Source organism: Humulus lupulus, chromosome 4 (genome assembly GCF_963169125.1).
Source record: "Humulus lupulus chromosome 4, drHumLupu1.1, whole genome shotgun sequence".
Taxonomy (NCBI): Eukaryota; Viridiplantae; Streptophyta; class Magnoliopsida; order Rosales; family Cannabaceae; genus Humulus; species Humulus lupulus.
This window is the reverse complement of record NC_084796.1, coordinates 61,152,535-61,165,508: the sequence shown is the minus strand read 5'-3', so window position 1 is coordinate 61,165,508 and position 12,974 is coordinate 61,152,535. Positions and strand designations below refer to the sequence as shown.

The 12,974-nt window shown below is 34.5% G+C and overlaps 2 protein-coding genes across 2 annotated transcripts; both read left to right on the top strand.

Annotated features, from left to right (window-relative positions):
- Positions 1 to 4,885: 4,885 nt before the first annotated feature.
- LOC133832229 (protein farnesyltransferase subunit beta-like) lies at positions 4,886 to 6,934 on the top strand. The gene is made up of 8 exons (XM_062262599.1): positions 4,886 to 4,983; positions 5,080 to 5,133; positions 5,578 to 5,629; positions 5,805 to 5,869; positions 6,146 to 6,202; positions 6,463 to 6,535; positions 6,639 to 6,725; positions 6,803 to 6,934. Exons 1-8 carry the CDS (start codon positions 4,901 to 4,903, stop codon positions 6,932 to 6,934), a joined length of 603 nt encoding a protein of 200 aa, XP_062118583.1. The 5' UTR covers positions 4,886 to 4,900.
- Positions 6,935 to 9,560: 2,626 nt separating this feature from the next.
- LOC133828989 (ubiquitin carboxyl-terminal hydrolase 9-like) lies at positions 9,561 to 10,632 on the top strand. The gene is made up of 3 exons (XM_062258988.1): positions 9,561 to 9,732; positions 9,829 to 9,969; positions 10,332 to 10,632. Exons 2-3 carry the CDS (start codon positions 9,896 to 9,898, stop codon positions 10,615 to 10,617), a joined length of 360 nt encoding a protein of 119 aa, XP_062114972.1. The 5' UTR covers positions 9,561 to 9,732; positions 9,829 to 9,895; the 3' UTR covers positions 10,618 to 10,632.
- Positions 10,633 to 12,974: the final 2,342 nt, after the last annotated feature.

Sequence of the window (12,974 nt, the reverse complement as noted above, 5' to 3'; positions counted from 1 at the left end):
TCCTTGTTCAGAATCGGTTCGGAGGACCAACAAAGTTATTAAGGATTGTTAGGGCGGGAGTGTCTGCTTATTTTAAAGGACATAACAGTTCACAAATTTAAACATGAGAACTTGGAGTTCTAGGACTGGAGACTTTGTACTTCTCCGAGTATTGTAGACTAAAAAGGATATGATAGTTTGGGAAAGAAAGAGGAATTTTGACTCTAGATTTTATAGACTTGTGAGATCCTTACAAGGATTAGGCTAGGGGCCTACAGATTAGCCTTATCCCAACATGGGTAGAGGCTCATAAGTTGTTACTGGTGCCAATGTCAAGGAAAAAAGTGTTGAGTACTACCCCTACCCTGATTGGGTGAAGAGACCTGGAATTTCAATAGGATTTATTGCGCAAGGAAAAGCCAGTGGAATTCGTGATAAATGAGATAAAGTCTTACGGAATAAGACTGTCACTCTAGTTAGAATGTTACAAAGAGATAGCAAGGTCAAGGACTAGAATCTGAAGCTTATAGTCATAATTGCAAGATTAGTATCCCAAGACGTTTGAATAAATTTCTTGGACGAAATTTTGATAAGGAGGGGATAGTTGTAATGTCTCGAATTTTCTATTAAGGTCGAGTGCCTTGATTACTGTGCAAGGAATTAATTGTATATATGTGTGAGTATACGATATAAATGATTTATATGGTAATGTGAATAATTATTCATATTTATGTGTAATAAATATGCATGTGGGCCCGTTTTTGTATATTGGGGCATATTTGTAATTTTTGACCCGTTGATGGTATATTTGCATTATGTATATGTTATGAGTGAGAACCCAGTGTTATGGGAATACATTTGAGATTTGTGGTCCGAGGCGATCCTAGATAGCAGATTAGCGGAATAGTCACAACGGGATTAAATTCCCAGCTTGGGGTGAGCCTAGGGGTATTTTAAGAAACCTAGTGAGTATTCATAATTTATGGGATAACAAGTAGATATTTAGTGATTAATTGGGTTTGTTTGGATTAATCTGGGTTTATAGTGCAATTTGAGGATTAGCAGGAAATGCGGCTAATGAATGTTTTACCCTTGAGGGCTTTGAAGGGGGGATGCTTTGATAAGTGGCATTAAGGTCATTTCCTTGGCCTTGGACTACCTTAGTCTTCTAGGGGCCTTAGGAGGTTTAGGAATCAAGCAGAAAAGGGAAAAAGCACCTAGACTATTCATTCTCTCTCTCTCTCTCTCTCTCTCTCTCTCTCTTCTCTCTCTCACGTTTCTCTCCCTCCCTTGAGACTTAGTTAGGGTTTGAGGCATTTTGGAGGAGTTTTGGCTTAGAAAATTGAAGGCTGGAGCTGTGATTGATTGAGGTTCAGTTTAGGGGTCATGACTCTCAAGGAGGTAAGCTTCAATTCTGCTATTGATAAGGTTTTGATTTGTTTATTTTGGTGCTCTTGAGTTTTGCGCTCAAGGGGTGAATTTTGAGATGTAATGTAGTTTTAGTTTAGTTATTATTGTGATTGTGTTGCCATAGGTATAGTGTTGAGGTAATGAGGTTCAATTGTGGTTTTGGTTTACGTTTGGAGAAAAGTTTGATGATTTTTGCTTGGAGGAAGCGTAGGAAAAAAGGCTGGGAATTCTGAGTTCGCGAGGTCGCAACGTGGCGCTGTTCTTGGAGTGCCACGGCCCGCATAAACTCATAAGCCTAAGGGGTTCTGTAAACCTCCTTAGTGCCGTGGTGCATTTCTAGGGAAATGAGGGCTCGGGCCCTCTGACTTGTAGAGGGTCGCGACGCTTGCGAGGGGCGTCATGGCTCAAGTAGGGAGCATAGGCCAATTAAGGTTTTTAAGCTCGGGAACTCAAAACTAATGGCACGGGGGAGGATTCTACTACCCGGTTTAGTAGAATTCTAGATCCTGAAGGCTATAAATTTACCTTGAAACTCTTAAATAAGTCTAAGTGATTGATGCTTACCGTTAATGCTTTGTGACTAGGTTATAAACGGTAGGGCTCAAGGATAGAGATCGTACTCGGGATTGCCATACGCTATCTGCTTGGGACTCGAGGTAAGAAAATTGTTTGTGCACGTAGAGTAGGACATGGACCGATTATCTGTGCTTGTATTGTGCTTAATTTTATGTGTAAATTTTTGAAACTATTATGTCAAATATGTGTTGTGCTTGAGCAGCAATGGCTAGAATCCGCAATAAGCATGTTGAATGCAGGCCGCCATGGCATGGCCATCTAAGGTTGTTGTTCTCACCCACACGGTCAGGACCATGAACTTGGTGCCTGGTAATGCACCTTGATCGGCTTAGGCCGCTGTTGTGAATTTTAATGGATACATGTGAATTGTCTGTTGTGTTTGTTTAGTTATTCACTTATTGAAATGAATTGTTATATGCTATGCTGGTGAAGTTTTCTTGCTGGGTCTTGGCTCATGGGTGCTCTATGGTGTAGGTAAGGGCAAGGGAATGGTCGTCCAAGTATGAGTTGGAGGACATGGAGCGGTGCGTACATATTTGGCCTACCTAGCTGCCAGAACTTGGGTATTTTTTAGGAACGCAATGTAAATGTCCGATTTTGTCGCCTAGGTCAACTGTACAATGACTTTTGAGTTGTAAATATTTCCTAAACAACATTTTGGGATCCCAATGTAACTTTTCTATGAACTTAATGAATATTTAAACCTTTTATGCGGAAATTTTATTAAATGGGTCTTTACCTTAGTTTAATCACTCTTTTGGGTCTAACACCTCGATTATCCAATCAAACACACATTTTTAAACCACATTGTGACGACTTTAGGGTAGTAGGGCGTTAAAACTTGGTATTAAAAAGTGCCAAGGTTTATTAAATGGGTCTTTTCTTTAGTTTAATCACACTTTAGGGTCTAACACCTTAGTTAGCGAGTCAAATTTACATTTTAAAACCACATGGTAACGACTCTAGGATAGTAAGGTGTTACAATAGATATACAAGAGGATTTAATTCAAGATAATAATATAAAAGTTGTCTGTAATCGCTAAATAAAGTGGGATCTTTATTTAATAAAGATTATAAGTATGGTCTATCTTCTGTTTAAGATAGAGAAGTTTATCCAGACTGTTAAGTGCAGTGACACAAAGAGATAGAGGTACCGCATACAATAAAGATTGTATTGGACTGGGACACGATGAAAGAAAGAACTTTTGCTAATCTCCGTTAAAATATTGTAGTGTCCCAGAATTTTTTTACTTAGCTAGATAGTAGTAGTAGTTAGTATAGTTTGTAGTATGTTAGTTTCCGTGGATTTTGGGTCAAGCCGGGACTCAGTTGAAAACTCATAGCAACAGTTATGGATTTTATAAGTTTAACCTATAGTTTAGAAATATTAATTATAACATAAGCTTTGATTAATATTGTTGGTCCTAGAAATATTATTGATTATAACCTAAGGTTTAGATAGAATTAATAAGAGCTTGACACTTGTCATAATCATGTTTATTAAGGATTTAATTATTTTGATGAATAGTGTAATTAAAAGAAAGCTCTAGAACCTTCACTACACCAAATATCCATTACCATAAGAGTTATTGTAGGCGAAAAAAATTTCAGGCGGCAACTTAAAATAAGGTACCGCCAAAATACTTTTTTTGACTTAACTTTTTTTTACTGAACTTTTTTCAACCCGTGTACCCATTTCCTCAATCTTCAATCGTTCTTCCCCTTCCTGGTCTCCCGTTCCCTTCAATCTTCAATCGGTCTTCGTCTTTCTCCGTTCGTGGTCTATCTCTCTCGGTTTCCAGTAGGCTCGGTCTCTCTCTCGGTCTCTCGGTTTCCGTTCGTGGTCCGTTCGTAGCTTGCTCTTGCAGTTTGTTTCTAATCTACATTTCTTCTGGCATTTCTTCTGCATTTCTAATCTGCATTTCTTCAGTCTTGCAGGTCCCGTAGCTTGCTCTTGCAGGTCAGCCCTCTCTTTGTACCAAGTTCTCCTTTGCTCTATCAATGGAGCAGCCTCTTCTATTCTGAGAAATACCTCAAACCCACCAGCTGTTTCACTCATTCTCAGGTACACAAATTAGGCATCTTTACTGTTTTCATGTTGCTCTTTCAAGTAAATATGAATCAAATAATAATCTCATGAAAATTTCTACATATTTACTTATTCTATTAGACCATATATGAATGAAGAAACAACTTAAGTAACCTTAATTTTTATTTGCTCTTCTTGTCTTTAAAAAACTAATAATCTTGTAAAAAAAATTAGTTGTTATTAGAATTTTTTGTTTGGCTCAGGGTTGAGGATGTGTGGAGGTCTCAATCGCGAAGTGGTATTATAGAAGTCTTTAAGGATGGTCTTAGTAAAACCAAGGAGACATATAGGGAGATCCTTGTTCTATATATTTTCTCTAGTTTTCTTTGTTATTCTTTGGATTTAGCCGATACAAATGGTGAATCCTTTTGTTAGTTTCTGGTTGTTTGTATTGCAAATTTAATTGTCTCTCATACTCTCACTCTACCTATGTTTTGCAATCCTTAAGCTCTCGTCCTCACTCGCATTCTCTTGAAAAATCATATTTAATTTCCAACTGAACTCAGTCTCTATGATTATGGCTCTAGTTTGAGCTTTTTTCTTTGCATTTTTCTCACTCAATGTTTATTTTGTTGTTCTGGTTTGGTATGTTAATGGATTCTTTAATAGATGATGGCAAGTAAAATAGTGTAGTATGAGGCTAGGTGGCTTAGCCAGTCTTAAGATCATATCTTGTGTCGGCATTACAAATTGTAATTGTTTAACGTTTGATGTGAGGAGAGCAATTGATTCTTTATCAGCTCATACTTATCAAGTTGTATTTGTATACATACAAATATAATATTAGTATTTTTTTTTTTATTTGAGGGTGGTGTCAATATTCAATTCAATCATTGTTTCTTTCAGATGCCACATCTTGCAACAGCTTATGCAGTTGTCAATTCACTTATTACTATCGGTGGTCATGAAGCTTTGTCTTCAATCAATAGGTGGTCAGTTTATACTTCTATTTTGTGATACTTATTTTTATACATAAGGTTGCCTTTTTGAAATGATTGAACTCAGTTTGTCTTAATATTTTTCAGAAGTACATTATACATGTTTCTGCAGCGGATGAAACAGCCAAGTGGGGGTTTCAGGTATGAGATCACTTCCAATTGTGTGTAGTTTGAAATTAGAAAATGTGTCACTTTATGTGAGAAATTCATTTTTAATGCTTCTAAACTGGCTTGTACGAGATGCATTTGGTATTTTGAACTGTATTTTTCTAAGCCATTCCAAATTTCTTTTCTCTGTCACTCAATCTTAATTTTTTTATTTGTATGAAAGGATATTTTGGTGTTATGATCTATACGAATCTGCACTTCTAGGCCTCAATCAATGTTTTGTGATATTTTAAATAACAAATAATTTCCCCATCCTTTTAACTTCTTGGAAAAAGGTTTATATGTAGAAGCTTTTGCATATAACAAGGAATTATGTCTTTACCCATTTTTTTTTCTTGGAAGGTTTATATATGTTATATGTTGAAAATTTAACATCGTTACATCATAATTCTTAACATTTTTGGATGTATTCATCAGGATGCATGATGGTGGAGAAATTGATGTTCGGGCCTGCTATACTGCCATTTCAGTAAGTATCTGTGCTTGTCTTTGTGATACAAGCACGTCAATGTGTATTCCATCCTAATTCACTTATGTGAAATTAACCCAAATGGTTGTTTAATCTTTATGCTCAGTACAGTATACTCTAATTTTTGTAAGTAGCTTAGTTTATGATTATCATTATGAAAGTCTTATTCTACCAGGTTGCAAGTATTTTGAACATTTTGGATGATGAACTAGTTCAGAATGTTGAAAATTACATATTAAGGTTGGTCTTGATTGCTCTTCTCAATATAAATCGGCTCCAAAGCATGCTCGTCATCTACTCAGGAGCTGTTTGTCTTGTGAAACATTGTTCCCAATTCTCATCCAGATTATGTTTTATAGCATCCCTTGTGCATGCATTTGATTCCACTGTTAAGTCTTTTACATTGTGATATTGTATTATGATAGGAGTAATATTATGAATTGCAGAAATCATCTTATATATAGTTGTTGATTTCTATAAATAATTAAAGCTTCCCTATGCGGTGTCAATCTGCAGCTGTCAGACTTGCGAAGGTGGCATTGGTGGAGAACCTAACTCTGAAGCTCATGGTGGGTATGTTTTTAGCACGCTACTTTATGTTTTGTTTTTTCTATGAAGTTATCTTTGTAGAATCTATTGGCTATAGTATATCAATAGCATCTTCTAGTGGTATGTGCTAAGTGGTAAGGTTTACTTCTGTGGTATTTAGGTGCTCAAATGCTCCCTGATTATGAGCAATAAGGTGAATTATTGTCATTGTTAATTCAATTCAAATGAAATGAAACTTAAATTATGGATATCTGATATTGTTGCATATCTTTGATGTACATTAGGTACACCTTTTGTGGGTTGGCTACAATGATTTTGATCAATGAGGTCCATCGTTTGGACTTGTCTCGTTTAATTGTAAGATATGTAGTCTTCTTGTCATTCTTAGTACCTAGCCATTGCAATATTATTCTTGATCTTACTTTTTACTGTGTTTGAATGATGTTTCCTATTTTATTAGGATTGGCTGGTATTTCGTCAAGGAAGGGAGTGTGGATTTCAAGGGAGAACCAATAAATTGGTTGATGGATGCTATTCCTTTTGGCAGGTCATTTTCTGTCTTTTTCACATTTTTTACAATTCCTTCAGGACTATAATGGGGTTAACGAAAAGCACACTGACCAGGGAGGTTCTTTTGCATTATTACGAAGAGTCGGTTCATTTATTGATGAACAGCTGGTGAGGCCAGATGATGTTGGACGTTGCAGCACTTCCACAGTATCTGATATACCTGAACAGCGAGGTAGGTCAATTTAGCAGAGTATAAGTTATGGTACCTGTACTTGAGTTTTTTCATTTGTTAGGTTGTGATATTTATTCTTTTACTTTCTCATTCTCATTTGCAGGTCTAAATGCTTCTTTCCATGTGAATTACAATGATATTGGTCATAACTTTATCACAACATGTCCAGTAATGGAGCACCTTTTCAACAGCCATGCATTGCAGCAATACATACTTCTATGCACACAGGTTTGGATTTCATTAGTCATTTGACAACGGTAAGAACTTGACTTGATTCTTAATGATTTGAGTTTAGAATGCCCATCTCTTAGGCCTAGTTTAATAGTTTCTTTGGCTAAAACATGTAAAGTAGTCTGGTTTTCTTTTCTGCAAATGCAATAGAAGACTAGTGAATCAGCATTTGAAATGTTGAGGTTCTGGAAACTATGTTAAATAGACTGCTGCATGTGGAAGATTGTTACCTTTCAGAAATTAAACGTCATCCTTAGTAGTAAACAATCCTTTACTTCAGTCGATGCAGGTGCAAGAGGGGGGACTCAGAGACTTTCTTTGGGCTACAAGGAGGTGCATATTTTCAACAACCAAGTTAACTTCAAAATATTTTTTATGTATTAAATTTCATATGAATCATTTCTGTTTACTTTTTTTTTTGTAGGCTGAGAAGGTGGTTGCCTCTTCTTTAGCATACTTGACACAACCAGATTCAAGCTCTGGAGTTGAAAACTTTCAACAGGCAAGTTGTCATTAGGTTTACAATATTTTCCTTCTCACTTGTGAGTTTTGACCTTATGTACTCTTTCTTTTACCCTGCTACTGGAACCCTTTTTTTGGTCATATACAAATAGGGCATAAATGGTTTTATTTCATTTCCCATGTTGCATGAGGCATCTTAGTCAATTGAAATTTGGGAACCTACATGCCATTGAGGCATGAAAGGGAGTAAATTGAACTTTTCTTTATTAGCTTTCATTTCAAAAGGGATTGGTTTAGGCTTTTATAATGTTGATGCATTTATTTAAGCACCTCTAACTTCAATCTTCAGCACCATTATTATTACACTTTTCTCAGTAATAGAGTGTACATCAATTCAGTTTTATGTTTTGGCTTTTCTTGGCAGTGTCCTCTTCTTAACATAAGTTATTGTCCTCCATCAGAAGCTGTCCTGTCTGATGGGAAAAGTTTGGTAAGTACATTTTTACTTGTAAGTTGTAATATCCAACTCAATTGAGTATCAGAGAATTCCCTTTTTTATGTTATCTTATCATCATGTATTTTCTTGCTAGGTCGTTGTCATCTACAATTCCTTAGGGTGGAAGAGAGAAGAAGTAATACGAATTCCTGTAAGTAGCTAAACTGTACTTCATATGCTGATCAACATAAATTTGAAAAGGTCTACTTGAACTTTGATTTCTATTACACACTTTCAACCAAAAAGAGTTCCAATATTGAACACTTGAGGACAGAACGCTATGTCTATCTGTGTCAAACACTTTCTTAATTTAAGAAGTAACCATCATTGACTTGGAGAAAACTGCAAAAAGTTTAATATTAACCTATTCATGTTTACTAATGGCTTTGCAACTGAAATTTTATGTAGGTTTCCACTGACAGAATTAGTGTTCAGGATTCTAGTGGGAAGAAAGTTGAAGCCCAAATTCTTCCTATATTGAATGCCACTTTTTATGTATCTTCTAATATTCAATCTTAATTCAAAATTAACACATATGGGTAAATTATCTCATAGACATGTCATGGACAGTGATGCTAATCTTTTTCCTCTTTTTCTTTTTTTGGTTTCCAATTTCCTTGTACATTCATGTATTTGCTCATGGTTTTATAAAATTCTATATTGATGGACAAAGACGGTGATGTGTTTACTATGTTATGTTCCTATTGAAGATTACAGCATCTGCAGAACAGTCATACAGTTATTACAGTGGAAACGATGGAACTGATAAAGATCCACAGGTAGTGAATTATCTATGCACTTAAAAAATTTACTATGCTTTGTCAATTCCTAGATTACTTCTATTGTTTAGAGTAGTTTTAGCTGTTATCAATGTGGTGTTGTCTTTTCTGTTGAAGGCTTCAGGGTATTTATTTTTTTAATACTTTCTTTTGTCAAACATCTTACTTGCCTAGATGTCACGTTAAGTATTATTTATTTCTTTAATTATTTTTATTGTTACACTAAATAAAAAGAAGTTAAGTTTTCAGTTTTACAGAAACATTTACTTTTGCCCTTTGGCTACTGAAGTAATATGATAATTTGCAAACCTCTTTTTTTTTTTCTCTATGGGATACTAAATTGTAGAAAATGACAGCTTAACTGTCTATTTTGCAGATTGATGTAGGCATTGGATCTTCATCATTTACAAAATCACAGGGCCCGAAATGACTCATTGATAGTGGATGTTTGCCAGGTGTGTGGGAATTAAAGTCTTCTTTCTTGAAAGCTATATTTCTTCTTTCCTTGAACCATAAGCATTTATTTTTTCCTGTACTGGTACAAAAGTATTTTCTTCTCTTACAATGTTTATATGTTAATGGTCAGGGTCAATATAAGTCGACATTGGTTTGCCCAGCATGTGGAAAGATTTCAATCACTTTTGATCCTTTCATGTATTTGTCGTTGCCGCTACCTTCAACTGCAACTCGGCAAATAACCGTGATTGTGTTTTACGGCGATGGAAGTGGTCTTCCTATGCTATACACTGTTAGTTTGCTAAAGCAAGGTTGCTGTAAAGATCTTAGTGAACAACTAAGTACTGCTTGTTGCTTGAATGTTCATGAGATTCTTCTGCTTGCAGAGGTAAATTTGGTTTCCATTGATATCTGCTACAATTTATTTTATTTATTCCCTTAATTTTAGTTCTAGTGGTTGAGTAACTGTAATTTCGATTGCTAGGTTTATGAACATAAGATTTTTTGATATTTGGAAAACCCCTCAGAGCTATTGGCTCTAATTAAGGAGGATGACCACTTATAGACTTTCTAAAAACGTCGTGGGAAGATCCAGAGTTGAAATAATTCATCGACCACATGAAAAGTAAGCTTGCATCCCTATCCTTATGTAATTGGTAAATAGCACTGGTAAACATGTGATGTACAAACCGGTGTTGCCAATCCATCTATTGAAAAATAGCTTTAACTAAGTAATTTTAGAAGGGGATTATAGTATCAATTAAAATAATTATTGGCTACTTGTTCATTAAGAAGCTGAAGTCCGTATGAATAAAGTTCAAGCGCTCCAAGTCAAGTGTTAACTGGATAATACTGGCTATATTATCTGCTTTTGAGAAATGTGTTTTAATTTTTTGTATCCTAGTCATTTTATGTCTTGGATCATCTACGCAGACTGCTTGTTAGACTTCTGTTGGATTTCCTAACTTAGATAGTTGGATTTTTCAGGTGCCCGTCAGACAGTGTTAAGGGTTGTCAGGGAAAGCTTATCGGTACCCCTTTTGTTACTTATTTAAAAGAGCCAATATGTGGAGCCAATGTTGAAGCCGGTGTTACTAGATTGTTGTCACCTTTGAAGAGAACGCGTCCTTCAGTTAAGCTCCAGAATGGTAAGGAAAATGGATTTGAAAAAGAGGTTATTGAAGAACCATCAAACAGCTACAATTCTAAGAACCTGTCAATGGATGATGCAGAAGTAGAGGAAAAATCCAGCAAAGCGTTATTTCTGTGTTGAAAGTAGTAAATTTTAGACTCCTTGAATACTTAAAGAATATTTTGTTGTTGATGACAATGTTGCATGTTTTAAATTAAATTGTGGATTGTTAATTCAATGTAGAATGTTCTTATTTTTTGTTATTTGAAAATCAAGTTCATTTGATAATGCTAGTATATATTAGAAAACTAATTTTAATTATATAAAAAAAATTAAAATATAATAAAATAAATTAGTGTAATATAAATAAAATATATAATGAGAATTTAAATATATTTAAATATAACAATAATACGAAAATTGAGTTATAATATATATTACAATAACACTTTTTATGCAAAGAATTATGTTATGAAAACTTTATTATATAACACAAATAATGTGTTATACTAAAGTGTAGTATAACACAAAAAATGTGTTATACAAAAGTATAGTATAACACAAAAAATATGTTATAGTAAAGTGTAGTATAACACAAAAAAAGTGTTATACTAAAGTGTAATATAATACAAAAAAAGTGTTATAGTATCGACTATAAATAACATAATTCAACACTTATCTATATATTAAAATAACACAGAAATTGTGTTATCGTTGACAGTACAATAACACATCTGTATAACACTGATAAAGTGTTATGTAAAGTACCCTGACCTACGATAACATAGTCTGTCTTAACACATCAGAAAGTGTTATCGTAGGTTTTGATAACACATTTTTGGTGTTATTAAAAGCATTTTTTCTTGTAGTGCTTCCAGCAGCTGTTAGGATTACGTTTTGACTCAGTCAAAGCTGTTTAATCAATTAAAAATATGTTGAAAAAGTGCAAATACGTGTTTGATATATCAACGTATGTCGATATAACACAACCATAGGGGCCGATATATCTCCTACGGAAGAGACGGAAAACACGTCGTCTTCGCACGAACGAACGATCGGGACTCGGGAAAATAGTCTAGGCGATATATCGCCCAGGGTAGGTGATATATCACCCCTGGTAAAAGTTTGTGGTTTTAATTTTAAAAACGGCCTTAACCACTTAAACCTGCCTTTGAACGATTTTGACCAAGTTCTGGGCGTCTGTTGAACAAAAACTGAAATCTTTTTCATTTTATATTCATTTATTTATTCAAATTAAAATGGGTTAGTTTCACTCCTTGAACTCTATAAATAGGGCCTAGTACTTAACCATTTCCTTCATTCTTCAAGCATTCTTCAGAGCTTCCAAGTTGCTAAGTTTACAATAGAGAGAAACACTTGGGTTTTGGGATAAAATCATTTCCAATCTAAGCTTTTCTAAATACTTGGAAGTGAGATATAGTGCTATTTCAGTATCGAGGTATAGATCAAGTCATAGTTATCAAAGATATTCTTATCTTTAAGTTCAATTCTTCATGGTTCTTTAGTTTTCTTTTATTATCTTTCAGATCCTAACTCTTGTTTACGATTCTTGATTTGGTGTTTAAGTTTCTTGAAACTTAAGATTCTTTTCGGTAAGTTTCTACTCAGATGGTTTAGTTTTCTTTTTCATCTCTTTTCTTTTGAAGCTCACCATTCTTACTATTGGTTTTAGGGGTGTTCCAAATCTCGTTCTTGTCTCCATATCCCGGTTTAGGTAAGGAAAATAGGATAGATCATATTTGTTTATATGTTTATGTTATGATATGTTTTATGCTATGATATGTATATGTATATGTATAAATATGTAGTAGTCCTTGGGCATATGACTTGCTTAGATAGCAAGCCCCAAGAATATGTTTTGTAGTCGCTTGGGCATATGACTTGCTTAGATAACAAGCCCCAAGAATTTTTATCATTTTCATGGTTTAGAGTTATGATTTACCCTACCTCGATTAGTAGACAGAGGACCTAGATGGGTTATCATTTATTACCTTGTGATCTAACCTACCTCAATTAGTAGATAGAGGACCTAGATGGTTTTATCACATGCCATGTTAATGAGTTAATGGCCATTAATATTGTAGTCCTATATGATATACGTTTTTATAGTCATATGTTTTATAGTATATGTTTATGATATAGTCTTATGTTTATGATTTATGATATATGTTATTAGTATATTTTCCTTGCTGGGCATTAGGCTCATTCCTTTAATTTTAGCATGATTCATGAAAATGAATATGGAAGGCGGGAAGGATTCGTGGCAACTTGGCATGTGTGTTGCGGATGAATGGATTGAATGAACTGTGTGACGATCGAGGATGACATTTTTTTAAGTCTTTTAAATTATGATTTGATGTATTTCCGCATTTAGTGTTTAAACAATTAAAGTTTATGTTTTTTTTTTTTTATAAACAATGTGATCCCATAACATATCACATTTTATTTTATATTTTTTCCTTATTTTATATTGGTAC

Coding starts and splice junctions, on each gene's coding strand:
- LOC133832229 (XM_062262599.1), top strand. CDS start 4,901: ATGCCACATCTTGCAACAGCTTATGCAGTTGTCAATTCACTTATTACT. Junction 5,134..5,577: donor CAGCCAAGTGGGGGTTTCAG/GTATGAGATCAC, acceptor TGTATTCATCAG/GATGCATGATGGTGGAGAAA. Junction 5,630..5,804: donor CCTGCTATACTGCCATTTCA/GTAAGTATCTGT, acceptor TTATTCTACCAG/GTTGCAAGTATTTTGAACAT.
- LOC133828989 (XM_062258988.1), top strand. CDS start 9,896: ATGACCACTTATAGACTTTCTAAAAACGTCGTGGGAAGATCCAGAGTT. Junction 9,970..10,331: donor ATTCATCGACCACATGAAAA/GTAAGCTTGCAT, acceptor TGGATTTTTCAG/GTGCCCGTCAGACAGTGTTA.